Source organism: Elephas maximus, chromosome 21 (assembly GCF_024166365.1).
Source record: "Elephas maximus indicus isolate mEleMax1 chromosome 21, mEleMax1 primary haplotype, whole genome shotgun sequence".
Taxonomy (NCBI): Eukaryota; Metazoa; Chordata; class Mammalia; order Proboscidea; family Elephantidae; genus Elephas; species Elephas maximus.
This window is the reverse complement of record NC_064839.1, coordinates 47,724,321-47,740,394: the sequence shown is the minus strand read 5'-3', so window position 1 is coordinate 47,740,394 and position 16,074 is coordinate 47,724,321. Positions and strand designations below refer to the sequence as shown.

General features: G+C 44.2%; 1 protein-coding gene across 3 annotated transcripts in view; it reads right to left on the bottom strand.

Annotated features, from left to right (window-relative positions):
• The window catches only part of PLCG2 (phospholipase C gamma 2), a 227,918-nt gene that overhangs the window by 114,800 nt on the left and 97,044 nt on the right, over positions 1-16,074 (bottom strand). For all 3 annotated transcript variants that reach the window (XM_049865038.1, XM_049865039.1, XM_049865037.1), the window contains exons 6-7: positions 13,220-13,304; positions 11,251-11,334 (exon numbers count right to left, since the gene is read on the bottom strand). In XM_049865038.1, coding sequence (XP_049720995.1) covers positions 11,251-11,334; positions 13,220-13,304 — 169 coding nt within the window. The remainder of the gene's footprint in view (positions 1-11,250; positions 11,335-13,219; positions 13,305-16,074) is intronic.

Sequence of the window (16,074 nt, the reverse complement as noted above, 5' to 3'; positions counted from 1 at the left end):
CTTTCACACACATATGATGTGACTGAAAATACCATGGCTTGGGTCAGGCACACCTTAGTCTTCGAGGTGACATCTTTGCTCTTCAGCACTTAAAAGAGGTCCTTTGCAGCAGATTTACCCAATGCAATGCGTCTTTTGATTTCTTGACTGCTGCTTCCGTGGCTGTTGATTGTGGATCCATGAAATTCTTGACATCTTCAATCTTTTCTCTGTTTATCATGATGTTGCTCATTGGTCCAGTTGTGAGGATTTTTGTTTTCTTTGTGTTGAAGTGCAATCCATACTGAAGGCTGTGGTCTTTGATCTTCAATAGTAAGTGCTTCAGGTCCTCTTCACTTTCAGCAAGCAAGGTTGTGTCATCTGCATAACGCAGGTTGTTAATGAGTCTTCCTCCAATCCTGATGCCCCGTTCTTCTTCATATAGTCCAGCTTCTCGGATTATTTGCTCAGCATGCAGATTAAATAGGTATGGTGAAAGAATACAACCCTGACGCACACCTTTCCTGACTTTAAACCAATCAGTATCCCCTTGTTCTGTCTGAACAACCGCCTCTTGATCTATGTAAAGGTTCCACATGAGCACGATTAAGTATTCTGGAATTCCCATTCTTCACAATGTTATCCATAGTTTGTTATGATCCACACAGTCGAATGCCTTTGCATAGTCAATAAAACACAGGTAAACATCCTTCTGGTATTCTCTGCTTTGAGCCAGAATCCATCTGACATCAGCAATGATATCCCTGGTTCCATATCCTCTTCTGAAACTGGCCTGAATTTCTGGCAGTTCCCTGTCGATATACTGCTACAGCCATTTTTGAATGATCTTCAGCAAAATTTTGCTTGTGTGTGATACTAATGATATTTTTCTATAATTTCCACATTTGGTTGGATCACCTTTCTTGGGAATAGGCATAAATATGGATCTCTTCCAGTCAGTTGGCCAGGAAGCTGTCTTCAATATTTCTTGGCATAGACGAGTGAGCACCTCCAGCGCTGCATCTGTTTGTTGAAACATCTCAATTGATATTCCATCAATTCCTGCAGCCTTGTTTTTCGTCAGTGCCTTCAGAGCAGCTCGGACTTCTTCCTTCAGTACCATCAGTTCCTGATCATATGCTACCTCTTGAAATGGTTGAACATCGACTAATTCTTTTTGGTATAATGACTCTGTGTATTCCTTCCATCTTTTTTGATGCTTCCTGCGTCATTTAATATTTTCCCCATAGAACCCTTCACTATGGCAACTCAAGGCTTGAATTTTTTCTTCAGTTCTTTCAGCTTGAGAAACACCAACCATGTTCTTCCCTTTTGGTTTTCCATCTCCAGCTCTTCGCACATGTCATTATAATACTTTGTCTTCTTGAGCCACCCTTTGAAATCTTCTGTTCAGTTCTTTTACTTCATCAATTCTTCCTTTTGCTTTAGCTGCTCGACACTCAAGAGCAAGTTTCAGAGTCTCCTCCAACATCCATCGTGGTCTTTTCTTTCTTTCCTGTCTTTTCAATGACCTCTTGCTTTCTTTATGAATGATGTCCTAGATGTCAGTCCACAACTTGTCCTCTCTTCGGTCACCAGTGTTCAATGCATCAAATCTATTCTTCGGATGGTCTCTAAATTCAGGTGGGATATACTCAAGGTCATATTTTGGCTCTTGTGGACTTGCTCTGATTTTCCTCAGTTTCAGCTTGAACTTGCATATGAGCAATTGATGGTCTGTTCCACAGTTGGCCCCTGGCCTTGTTCTCACTGAAGATATTGAGCTTTTCCATCGCCTCCTTCCACAGATGTAGTCAATTTGATTTCTGTGTGTTCCATCTGGCGAGGTCCATGTGTATAGTCGCCGTTTAGGTTGGTGAAAGAAGGTATTTGCAATGAAGAAGTCATTGGTCTTGCAAAATCCTATCATTCAATCTCCGGCATTGTTTCTATCACCAAGGCCATATTTTCCAACTACTTACCCTTCTTCTTTGTTTCCAACATTATCAGTGCATCCTGATCGCATGTTCGATCAATTTCAGATTGCAGTAGCTGATAAAAATCTTCTATTTCCTCACCTTTGGCCCTAGTGGTTGGTGCATATATTTGAATAATAACCGTATTAATTGGTCTTCCGTGTAGGTGTACGGATATCATCCTACCTATCGCTGACAGCGTTGTACTTCAGGATAGATCTTGAAACATTCTTTTTGACAATGAATGCAACACCATTCCTCTTCGAGCTGTCATTCCCAGCATAGTAGACTATATGATCGTCCGATTCAAAATGGCCAATACCAGTGCATTTCAGTTCACTAATGCCTAGGATATCGATGTTTATGCGTTCCATTGCATTTTTGACGATTTCTAATTTTCCTAGATTCATACTTCATACATTCCAGGTTCCGATTATTAATGGATGTTTACAGCTGTTTCTTCTCATTTTGAGTTGTGCCACATCAGCAAATAAAGGTCCTGAAAGCTTTACTCCATCCATATCATTAAGATTGACTTTACTTTGAGGAGGCAGCTCTTCCCCATTCATCTTTTGAGTGCCTTCCAACCTGGGAAGCTCCTCTTCCAGCACTATATCAGACAGTGTTCTGCTGCTATTCATAAGGTTTTCACTGGCTAATGCTTTTCAGAAGTAGACTGCCGGGTCCTTCTTCCTAGTCTGTCTTAGTCTGGAAGCTCAGCTGAAACCTGTCCACCATGGGTGACCCTGCTGGTATCTGAATACCAGTGGCACAGCTTCCAGCATCACAGTACCACACAAGCCCCCACAGTACGACAAACTGTCAGACACGTAGGGGCATAAGACCATACAACACAACTAATGAACCCTAATGTAAACTATAAAACCCACTGCCATCGAGTTGATTCTGACTCATAGTGACCCAGGAGGACTCAGCAGAAGTGCCCCCTAGGGTTTCCAAGGCTGTAAATCTTTACAGAAGCAAACTGCCCTATCTTTCTCCTGCAGAGCAGCTGGTGGACTCAAACCACTGACCTTTTGGTTAGCAGTCAAGAGCTTTAACCACTGTGCAACCAGGTCTCCTGTACATAAACTATAGACTTTAGTTAATAATAGTCAGTCAGCGTTGTTGTTTTATCAATTGTAACAAATGTACTACACTAATGCAAGATGTTAATAATAGACACTGTGTGCGGGAGGGGGAAGATGAAGTAAATGGGAACTGTCTGTACTTTTTGTGCAATTTTTCTGTAAAGCTACACCTGCTCTAAAAAATAAAATCTAATTAAAAAAAGGAGTGCTCCTACACCAAGGGGGCCAATGTGGGCCCCTACACCCAGCTAATACACCAGCTTGAGCATTTCCCACACGTGAACACACACACATACCCTGCTACGCTCTGTCCATTTCTGGCTAGGTAGCATTACTTTAAGTAGCCCTGGTGACACAGTGGTAAAGCACTTGGCTGCTAACCAAAATGACAGTGGTTTGAATCCACCAGCCACTCCACAGGAGAAAAGATCTAGTGACCTGTTCCCATTAAGATTATACCCTAGGAAACCCTATGGGACAATTCTACTCTGTCCTGTAGGGTCACTATGAGTTGGAATTGATTCGGTGGCATACAACAACAGTATTACTTTGACGGGCTTCAGTGAGAGTGTCATTGGACAGGCATTTGAGTAAATCAGGGCAGAAATGAAAATGAAGCCACTGGCGTGTTACAAATGCTAATGATACAAAAAACAACTATTCCTCTAGCCTACTTGGATTCTACTGCCAAACAACTCAAGAGTCCAGGATGACACGTGGAAAATCTGTGTTCTAGAGCGGCCCTAGAAAGCATCAGATCTGCATATGTTTGTGTATGCTTGTACATATGTTTTGCTTTGTTTTTCTAGAAAAATGATTCATAGCTTTAATCAGCATCTCAGAAAAGCAGGTCACCCAAAAAGGTGAAGAGCCACTCTTTCAGAAATCCTAGTACTTCCTTTCATTTATGTATAATTTACAGCTTAGCTATCTTAAAAAAAAAAAAAAAAGGATTGTAGGCAGTACTGTTATTGAGACTCACTCGGAGCTTAGATCACTAGGTAAATCTGGTGCTTAAGGCATGTGAGGAGGAATCCCTTCCAAACCCAAAGCCCCAACACTGGCTTAGTTACATCTCCAGAAAGCCCGATGTTTGACCCACCCTCAATTATCCACCACACACAGCTCTTCAAGCCAGTCCTTTCCTTTAAAGTGACCTAAACAAAGCACAGAAAAGCTCTACCACATTTCAGCCACTAGGGAGATGTTGCTGGGCTAGAATCCTGGGCCTGCAATCTCCCCCAGGGTGCCCATATGCTGAAGTGACTGAAATCCAGTTGGCACAGGAGCCAGGGCATTGAGCTTACAGGAATCCAACCCATGACACAGAGCAGACCAGGGATGGACTGAAAGCCAGCAGACAAAGACCTAGCCCAGCACTTGCCACTTGGGGAGTACAATGGCGTTTAGACCTAGTTCCCTCAGCATTCAAGCCAAGCTGCCTGGGAGGGACTCTATCAGAAAACTGGAAGGATGCACTGGGCTTTCATCCCTACCTGGTTCCTGAGTCAAAGAGTCTTCAGGACACCAAGAAAAAGAAACATGTTGCCACAGTGCAAAAGGTACTCAGTAGGTATGCAATAAAAACTGGTCGAATGAAGGAATAAGAAAGTACATTTTTGTCTGGACTCTGGATTCAGGGCTCAGGGGGTTGGGCCAGAGATGCCTCCCATGAGCCGAGGCATCTTGCCAGGGCATCTCTGCCAGGGGCTGCTTCCACACTCAGCCTGGTAGTTCTCCACGGAGCCCGCTTTCATCCACCCCGACCCCACTGGACTATGGATTCCTAAACATCAGATACACTATGTCACTGCTCCACAAATGGTCCAGGTATGAGTGGTAGACCAGATGCCACCCAAAGTATGTTACAAGACATAGTTGTCCCATAAAATAAAGCTGGGTGGGGTGGAAGGCATAGAGGTCTACAGTTAAATATGCTTGGGAACCACTGAAAGCTGTGTCTCACCTCCTGGAGATTCACAGTGTATCTGAGGATTAAAGCCTCTGAGAAGTCTTGCAATAAAGAAAGCTGCTTTATTTCACCCAGGGTTTCCCCAAACATATTTAACCATGGTGTTTCCTAGAGCTCATGTTGGGATTCATTACATCCCAATGCCACTTCATACCACATATCCAAATAGCTAACATGTTCTACCACATTCCTGCAGTTTCTTAGACAAGAAATCACTGCCTGCAGGTGCATTTCCCGGTGTCTATGACCTTTTTTTTGACCTTGAGTACCACAGTGCTGGCCTGTTCAGAGTAAGGATAGTGATTTTATCCTGAATGCCTTCTGCACATTATCCACATTATCTGATTAGTCTTTCTCACAGCCCTTCAAGGGAGACCCCACTGTCCTCATTTTACCCGTAGTGGAAACCAAAGTTCAGAGAGGTTAAGTAACAAGCCTGAAGTCACACGGCTGGTACGTAGTGAAACCGAGATTCAAACCACAGGCTTTCAGACCCCAAATTCGTACTCCTATCTCAACTCCAGGCTGCCACTGGACGTTGAGATTCTTTTTTAGCCTCCTCTCAAGGTCATAGCCTTGAAAACCCTATGGAGCAGTTCTACTCTGCACATATTGGGTCACCATGAGTCAGAGTCGACTCAATGGCAACTAACAACAACAACTAACAACAACAGCCCAGTTAGAGGTAGAGTCCCTTCACCAAGGCAACACATAAAATTAAATTTTTTATCTTCCTGCTGCTACTAAGCTTTTGGAAACTTGGAAGTTTAAGAGTAGTTCTGTGAGCAGAGGGTTAGATACAAAGAGGAACTGGCAACCTCAAGTTGGAAACCATGTGGCTACTGATGAACATAAACCCACTCCCAGGCATTAGGTTTGAGAATCATCAGTCATCACAATGAGCTCCACCTCCCCCAAGAACCCCAAGAAATCCAGCCAATCTCCCCCAAAGAACATTTTCTTGGTCTTGTGATGCCAGTGAGGGGCTCAGGAAGGAAACAAATCTGCCAACAGGTTAGGAGAGGGGCATTTGCCTACATAACAGCAGTGAGGTTTCTCAAGCCAGCCAGAAACTATTTATAGAGGCTGGAGTTTTGCAATTCAAATTCCAAGTCACTGAATTAAAAAAAACACAGTGGCCAAAAGGGACAGTTATACCTTAGAATGGTAGTTATCAGGGATTGCAAACTCAAAAAGTCTCTGGGGACCGGTAGGCAACAAAAAGGAATAGAGAGAGCTGGGTGGGGACTGGGGAAGACCAGAGAATAATACATGCTTCCTGTCTATGCAGGTGCCACCATGGGGAACTGTACTCATCTATAGCCAGGTCTCAATTTTTTTTTAAGAGAAGCCTAAAATCTGGATCTCTCCCCTACCCCGTGGCCAATTTTTCGGAAGTAGATTTCCAGGCCTTTCTTCAAGGTGCTCCTAGGTGGACTCGAACCTCTAACCTTTCAGTTAGCAGCCAAGCACTTAACTATCTGTACCACCCAGGGGCTCCCTGGGCCAGAATGCTCCTTAGAAGGGAGGATGACAAGACTTTGTCTCACATACTTTGGACATGTTATCAGGAGGGACCAGTCCCGGAGAAGGACATCATGCTTGGTAAAGTAGACAGTCAGCGGAAAAGAGGAAGACCTTCGACGAGACGGACTGACACAGTGGCTATAACAATGGCTAAAGCACAACGATTGTGAGGACAGTGCAGGAACAGGTAGTGTTTCACTCTGTTGTACACAGGGTTGCTATGAGTTGGAATTGACTCAATGGCACCTAGTTTTAAATGTGAGCTATTCGTTTTTAAAATATTTAAGCCATGAGAAGGACATGTACAACCTAGGGCAGGCTGAATGTCGCATTCTGGCTACTAGGGTGTAACCTTTGGAATAAACGAATTTGTTTAGAAGGTTCCCATACTAGGTTCCACATTTAGCAACCCACGGTACCCCAGGGGATTCAGGGAGTCTGCAAAAAAGATCTGATTCAAATCTCTTTCTCTTCCTCTCTTCCTCACACATAAACATTGGCTTTAAAAAGAACTGCAATAAAAAATGCAGATGGACAGCTATCTAAAGTACAACAATTATCTCTCTTCACCTAGAACAACAGAGAAAAAGAGAGTCAGGAATAGGAGGAGGTACTGGATGGACTGCAGGTCTAATTGCCTCCATGTACAACTGCCTCATTGGCCATGAGACCAGAAGAACTGGATGGTGCCTGGCTACCATTACTGAAAGTTCTGATTAAAGATTCTATAGAAGAATCCTGACCAAAAGGGGAAAATGAGGAAGAGAATTTAAAAAATTCTCATGGAGTCCAGACTTTCTGGAGCCAATGAGGCTGGGTGAGCCCCTAAAACTATTGCTCTGAGATAATCTTTAAACTTTAAACCAAAAAAGATCCCCTTAAATCTTCTTAAAACCAAACAATATTTTAGCTTAACTCATAAAGACTGTCTGCCTTGAGTTCTTTTAATGAACTAGCTATATGGAATCAAATTGACAATAGCAACAGAAAAGATTAGACAGGAATCTTAGGGGGCAGCGAGTTTATGTTAATGGGGGGAAGGAACAATTCAGAAAAGGAGGGTGAGAGTGGCTGCACAAATTGAGGAATGTAATCAGTGTCAATGAACTATACATGCAGAAATTGTTGAATTGGTACATGTTCTGCTGTGTATATTTTCAACAATAGTAACAACAAAATGATTTTTTAAAACTAAGCAATTTCTAAAAGACAATTATTAACTCCAAATAAATAAAATATAACAAAAAAAGAAGAAGAAAGTACAGGTATAAATATATGTTATGTAAATGTTACCACAGTGACCATTAGTGTGTTACCTTGTGCTGCCAGGTGAAATCATTTTTGTGCAAACTTTATTCTCAAGCTTTGCCTACCATCTGTCTCATGAGACAGCATCCTGAAATTCCCAGGCAAACTTATTATAAAAACGGATATCATTTGCCATTACTTATCTTGGGTGAAACAAGCTTTTCTCCATCCTAGTCAATCACATGGAGCCCTGGTGGTACAGTAGTTAAGAGTTTGGCTGCTAACCAAAAAGTCAGCAGTTCGAATTCACCAGCCACTCCTTGGAAACCCTGTGGGGCAGATCTACTCTGTCTTATAGGGTCACTATGAGTAGGAATCAACTCAACGGCAACAGGTTTGGTTTTGGGGGATGGAGGGGTAGTCAATCACATAAGGCACCAGTTGTCATTAGTCTGTATTTCACAGGTATACTGTCATCAAAACATTTTCATTGTTCTCAAGGACTACCAATAAATAAAGGCTACAGATTTTAATTTAGAAACGCTTTCATCAGTTTTCATGCAGCAGGGTTTTTAAAAGAAGATTTTATAAGGAAAAAAGGGAATTATAGGGCTTAAAAGTTTCATAATCACGGATTTGATTCAATACCTTCATTCCGTAGATGAGGTTTAGTGAGAAAAATGACTGCCGTCAACATCACTCAGTTACTGGCGTCTCTAGGTATGCTCAAACCTCTGACCTTTCAGTCAGCAGCCGAGCACGGACCTGTCCGGACCGCCCGGGGACCCCCCGGGGTAGAGTGAAGGTCTCCCACCTCCCAGGCCTATAGGCGCTCTACTCTATCTGGCAACCCAAGAACCAGTTATTGCATATATGAAAAAGTGAACAAACTTCAGTTGAAATTTTTACTTTATAAAATGCATACGTTTCTCCAATGGAGGCAGATGAGCAAAGCTCCTCCCATTTCTCACTCTCAGATACATCCCCAATCCCAAGGCTTCTTAAAAAAACGAAAAAAAAAAATCACTGCCATCGAGTTGGTTCCAACTCACGGCAAGCCCATTGCTGCAGAGTAGAACTGCTCCGTAGAGTTTTCTTGGCTTTCATCTTTACAGAAGCAGATTACCAGGCCTTGCCTCTGTGGAACCATTGGTTGGGTTTGAACAGCCAACCTTTAGGTCAGCAGTCGAGGACAAATCATTTGTGCCACCCAGGGACCCTATTGCCTGTACAACCAAACCAGACCCACCGCTGTCAAGTCGATTCTGACTCGTAGCAACCCCACAGGTTTCCAAGGCTATACAGCTCTACGGAAGCAGACTGCCACATCCTTCTCCCTCAGAGCAGCTTGTGGTTTTGAACTGCCAACCTTTCAGTTAGCAGTTGATCGCTTTAACCACTGCACCACCAGGGCTTCTTCCATCGCCTATGGTGACCTGTACAGTGGCCTCACCCAGTAGCCAACCTGCAGTCTTGCACGCATGCAGAAGGCAATAAATTAACTGTCTTCTAGAGACTTCCAAGCTCATCACTTAACAATGTCACATTTCCAGCCCACAACTCCCATGTCAGTCAGTCCTCCCCAGCACCTGGTTGGGTAGGAATCGTCACCTCCATTGCCCAGATGAGAAGACCGGCTAGGAGCAGTCAGTCAGTGGCTTGTCCAAGATTACACAGCTAAGTAGAAAAACCAAATACGTCTGGCTCCAAGACTCATGTCCCCATGCACTCCCTGCTCCACCAAGCTCTCCTTTCAGCCTCCTCCGCAACAGTCATGGTAGCAGCTCTTACACGTTGCTGCACGCCCTCGTGAAGCACCACGCTCCGTGCGTCGCTGCAGCAGCCTCACTTTGTAAACTTTACGCTTTATTGGACTTTTTATTACAAAAGCAAAGTGCTACTTGGAGCAAGTCAAAGAAAACTGAGGTGTGCAAAGGAAAAGTTCATTTTCTCTCCTCCCCATCTTCCCAATCCCCTCCAGTGCACACGTACACACCAAACCAATGTTAAATGGGAGGGATGTATTCCTCCACACATCTCCTTGCTCCTAAAAACACACACACCCATATAGAGGAGGACGATTGTATTCTGTTACCACAAAACATCAGACCTAACTCCTCATGAGATTCTGCCACTTGCTTCCCTTACAAAATACCATGAACATCCTCCTAGCTCAAGAGAAATAGAGCTGCTTATCATTCTTAACCAGCTGCATAATGGTGCATGGTATGAACATGCAGTAATTTACCAAGCCATTCCTCTACTGAGCGGCACTCACACGGTCCCCAGGTATATTGCCAGCATAAGCAATGCCGTAACAAACAATACGGTAATACGGTCTTAGCCCCAGGGCTTTCATTTCTGTATAGCAGAGCCCCAAAAGTGCTACTCCCAGACCAAAGTGTATTTGCAGTTTTATGTAATTTTAAAATAGCATATTATCTTAAACAGAAATTATGTTCTCGTTGTACAAAGTATGAATAAAAGTATAAAAAGAAGGAACACGTACGTACGCCCTCAAAAGAGATTGCTGTTGGCACATACGCCCTCAACAGAGATTGTTGTTGTGATTGTTGTGTGCCATCGAGTTGATTCCAACTCACAGCGACCCTACAGGACAGAGTAGAAATGCCCCATAGGGTTTCCTAAGCTGTAATCTTTCCGAGAGCAGATCACCAGGTCTTTTCTCCCACAAAGCGGCTGGTAGATTTGAATCAATGACCTTTTAGTGAACAGTCAAGCACTTAACCATTTTATCACCCAGGTTCCTCACAGAGATAAGAATCTTGTTATATTTCCTTCCAGAATGTGATAATAGGGTAAAGTTAGTTGCACTTTTCTATTTTAATGTCGTTGTTAGCTGTTCTTGAGTCAGCCCCCAGCTCATGCCAATGTCATGCATGATGAAACAACATGCTGCCTGGTCCTACACCATCTCCATGGTCAGTTCTGGATCAAGCCATTGTGATCAGCAGGGTTTCACCAGCTGATTTTCAAAAGGAGATCGCCAGGCCTTTCTTCTTAGTCTGTCAGCTCTGCTGAGACCTGTTCAGCATCACAGCAACACACAAGCCTCCGCTGACACACAGGCGGTGGCTGCATCGTGAGGTGCACTGGCCAGGAATCAAACCAGGTCTCTCACATGGAAAGTGAGGATTCTACCACTGAGCCACCAATGCCTCAGTTCTTTGTTAATAGACTCAGATTAAATTCCAAACGAACTTAAGGCCATTCACATTCCCACCAGAAGGGTAGGCAAGCACCATTTCCCTACATTTTTCCCACTACGTTATCACGTTTAAAAGTTTTTGCCAATCGAATAGGTCATGGTCAATCTCCATTTTATATTTCCTTGGCTGGAAGGAGATAAGAACACCTCTCCTGGCTTTCTGAGGAACGTGCCAGACTTTGTAATGGGGGGGAACATCATTAGTTCATTTGCTGAGAATTTTCTTACCGATTTTTGCTGTTCAAACATGAGTTTTTTATAGAAGAGATGGAACTGTTCAAAGCTGAGCTCATCTCTGTGCGCGCCTATTTCCTGTAAAAATAAAAAAAAGAAGTGACCACATGATTTTTGGTGTCCACCACAAAAACGTCTCCTCCCTGTTTACAGAAATAGAATGACTTTCCTATGACACTGGCTAAAATCAAACTTGTGTTCTTCTGAACCAAAACTATCCACAAGTTCCCTACTTCACTTTTCTGGGAAAAAATACTCACCAGGGACCCCATCAGGTAAGACCCTTATCCTTGAGCCCCAAAAGGGAAGAGCCCTAGCCACGCTTCCAGGAGCCACAATGCACAATTCCTTTCTTGGGCAAAAGACATTTCCTTTAGGACTTCCAAATTCAGATATGGGTCATTTTTTAAATCAAAAATAAAATACATTAACCAAGTCTTTGGAGTCAGATGGAGTTCATCTTTGTGTGAGCCTATTTCCTGTAAAAATAAACTGAACTGCTGAATGACTCTGGCCAATTTGGTCAATCTGACCTCAATTTCTTCATCTGTAAAATGGGAGAGCCAGCAATACCGTCTGTGGGCTTCTCTGAAACCAAGCGAGATAATGGCTCAGTAAACGTTTGATGAAGAATGAAATTCTGATTATGTTGTGATCAATGATAAAATGCTTCTCCCATCTCTCTTCTCTTCTTAAATCCCGACAACCCTTCTCTCCTACTTTTCTATTCTTGGGATGAGAACAGAATCACAGGGGGCAGGTCAAAGGATGGCTTGAAAAACAAGCAATAAAATGGGTTAACTCTCCCAGAACTCATCAGTCCAAAATCAAATGAGTTTTTTCAGCTGAGAAATCCTGTGAATGGGGACACCACTGACATGGCCAAATGTGAGTCCTCCAACCAGGGCTCTGGGGTGGGGTGCTGTTCATTTTTTCAACAAGAGTCAGCATCTCTCTGAGGATGAAAAAAGGTAACCATACATGGCTTCCATCCTCACCTCATTTAGAGAAGCCGCACCTAATCTGCTGTATCCCACCCAACACAGTGACTTTACCTGCCACACTCCACCAGCTTGGTTACACAAGAATATTACAAATTAAAGGATGGAAGGATAGATGGAAAGATGGATGGAAGGAAGGAAGGGAGGGAGGGAGGGAGGGAGGATGGAAGGAAGGATGGATGGATGGACGGATGGAAGGATGCAAGGATGGAAGGATGGATGGAAGGAAGGACGGAAGGAAGGATGGACGGAAGGATGGATGGATGGAAGGATGGATGGGATGGAGGGAGGGAGGGAGGTAGGGAGGGAGGGAGGATGGATGGAAGGAAGGATGGATGGAAGGATGGATGGGAGGATGGATGGATGGATGGATGGATGGATGGATGGATGGATGGATGGATGGATGGATGGATGGATGGATGGATGGATGGAAGGAGGGATGGAAGGGTGGATGGGTGGGTGGATCGAGAGAGATGAGGGAAGAGAGAAGTAGTGAAGGGAGAAACCAACTCAGACAACTATACTACCAGGACTTGCATATGAAATGCCACAATCCTGGCAATCCACATAAGGACTCTTTGATAATTTTTCCAAAAGAAACACATTTGCTCATGTTGCTAGGAGGAAAAAAGGCTACAGGATGGTGAGGGCAACAGAGAAGGAGGGCTTGTGGAAACAGATCTGAGCTTAGACATTTCAAAGTAAACAGCTCAGTACACATGTTCTTCTCTGAGGACATCCTATGGTGGGATTGAGAGCACGGTCCTAAGATATTTACATGACCCCTCAGTAAAAAAAAAATTTTTTTTTTTTTTTTCTCAGTCAACCGTAATGGATGCCCTCTGGAGGTGAAGGATTTCACTGGGCACCACTCAACAGAATTCAAAGATACTTAGCTTCATGTGAGAGGTACTAAGTAGCCCTGAGTTCATAAAAGCCCTGGAGGCTGTTACAAAACTTACCACAAACTTATCTTTGAGGAGCTTGGCACTGCTCACTTTAAAGTTGACCATGGGCAAGATGGTCTTCAACTCTCGGAGGCTGATGCTGCAAAAGAGGGAAACCCCAGCTCCATCAGCCTTCAGGGTTTTCAACAGCAGAGGGCTTAGCTACTCCTATCACCTCGTACCTCAGTTCCCTACCACCCCACTAAGAAATTCCAGCCAACAGTTGTTTACTGAGCACCACCTGGGAACAGAAGGAGGCATTCAAGGTGGCGGTGACACCCATGAGCAAGGGCTGGTTTCCACCGTTCGGGGATGACCGTAGAGATAAGCATGTGGAAGACTCACAGCGTTGGCAGAACCTTGGTGTCAGATGACCAGCTAACCCCCACCTATACAAAACGTCACAGGGGTTCAAAGCAGGGCAAGGAGAGGGCAAGGGAAGCCAACCTTATCTGAGCACCTACTGTATGCCAGGTTGCCCCAGGTGTCATTCAGGCAATAATATCAGCCAATCCCATGCCACATTCTACCCCCTACAAAGCACGTACATCGACCCCCAGGTTTCACAACAGGCATGGCAGGCTGCCAGGAGATGCTGCTCAAGGTGACAGTCGGGCAGCAGCAAAGCCCAGATTTAAACTGAATTCCAAACACACAATCAACTGACCACATCACAGAAATCTTGAATGTGTTTCCCCTGAGCCAGGTGCTGAATGATGCTAACACTCTGTTCCAGCAAAAAGAAAATAAGAGTGCATTGTAGGCCAAAGGGATAATAGTAACAGCAACGACAATGATCACAGCTGAAACTCAAATAGTGTTTCTTTGATGCCAGGCATTGCTCTAGATGGTTTATATATTTTGTTTAATCCTAAAAATCTTACGAGGTGGGTGCCATTACATCCCCATGTTACAGCAGAGAAACTGAAGCTCAGAAAGGTTCAGTGCCTTGTCTGAGTGAGTGACTGGAGGAGGTGGATTCCAACCCCATCTGTCTCAAGGGCCCAGGAAGGGCTCATCCTGGGACCAAGTGAGAGGTCAGAGTTCCTTGGGAGCAGAAAACACCCAGGCTGCAACAAGGTAAAAAAGGCCTCCCACGACCAGAAACAGGTTGCGTGGGTGGTGAGCTGTGCAGGTGCTATGGGGCCCTTGGGGCCAACCCATTACCCAGGGGATGAGAACCTGAGCACCCAGGATGTCTGAGCCCACCTGGCCCAGACGCCTCACCTTATAGTGGACTTGTCATCAGATAAGGAGAGCCTCCTCACCCAAGGTCACATCCCCTTCCAAGGACCTCCTGTACCCTGTGACTGCCATGCAGAGGTACAAAGGCCCAGACCCCTGGCCTCAACTCAGGAGAGTTCTGCAGGGCTGCCCCAGCTCCAGCTCTCATAGGCCTTGGTTGTGACTACATTGCAGCCCGACTTCTCCCTCTGCCCACCCCCTGCTTCCCTCACTCCCCTGCAGGGTTGATCCCCTCCACGCTCCCCAATAAGCTTCATGCACACAAATCTACATTGCAGATTCTGTTTCCTGGGAACTCAACCTGTGACAGTGAGTTAGGAAGCAGGGCAATTCCTATAGGGGAGGGATGGCAAAAACTATTCCCTGCCACGTGCTACCAGTGGCCCTTCCCTTTTCCATAGCAGACAACACTGAACAATCCAGGTGTGTTTCCATCTCAGCCCGGACATGGTCCCAGAATCCTTCATCACTGCACCCTAGGCAGACATTACCAAAAAATCAAAGTTGGCATGCCCCATGAAACTTACCTGCCACCCTGATGCTGGAAGACCACCACCACCACTCCTGGCTTTTCATTGCAATAATAATGATAAAAATCTGTTCAGCATTTACTATACACCTGTCCAAATACTTTTCACGTATTACTGACTCCTCACATCAACCCTATGAGGTAGAGACTATTATTATCTCTCTTGTACAGATGAAGAAACAAAGACACAGAGAGATTATGTAACTTACCCCGAAGTCGTACAACCAGTAACTGAGTGTCAGCACTGAGATCCAAACCTTAGTGCTGCCCAAAAGGATTTTCTAGAAGATGGTAATTCTCTCCATCTGTGCCATCCAATATGGCAGCCACTAGCCTCATGTGACTATTGAGCACTTGAAATGTGGCCAGTGTGAATGAGAAATTGAATTTTTTCATTGTATTTAGTTAATTTAGATTTAAATAGCCACCTGTAGCTGGTGGCTCCCATATTGAACAGTACAAACCTAGAACTCTGTTTCTCAAAGTATGGTCCCTAGACCAGCACATCACCTGGAAATTTGTTAGAAATGTAAATTCTTGATTCACACCCCAGACCTCCTCTTGGATCTGAAATCAGGGCTTCAAACCAGTTAGTTCCAGTTGGAACTCCTGCTGAGAATTTGCATTTCTAACAAGTTCCCAGAGGATGGTAATACCACTGGTTAGGGACCAATTCTGAAAACCCCTAACAGAACAGTGATTTTCAAAATTTATTACACATAAGAATCACCTGGGGATCTTGTTAAAATGTAGACCCTGATTCAGTATATCTGAGGTGGAAATGCAAATTCTCAGCAGGGATCTGAACAGGAATAAACTGGTTAGAAGCCCCGCCTGAAATTCTAGGGGTGAGGCCCTGCATCCCATGTTTTAACAAGCCCTCCAGGGCACTATGATGTTCACTCAAATTTGAGAATTGCTCTCGAGAAAACACTAGTTTACTGCCCTGATTTCATAGTAGAATCGCCTGGAACACTCTAAAAAAAAAAAAAAAAAAAAATTCCAGAGATAAATGTAGAACAAAATTCAAACTCATAAAAAAAAGATCAGACTTACTCATCTGACAGAGACTGGAGAAACTTTGAGAGAACGGCCC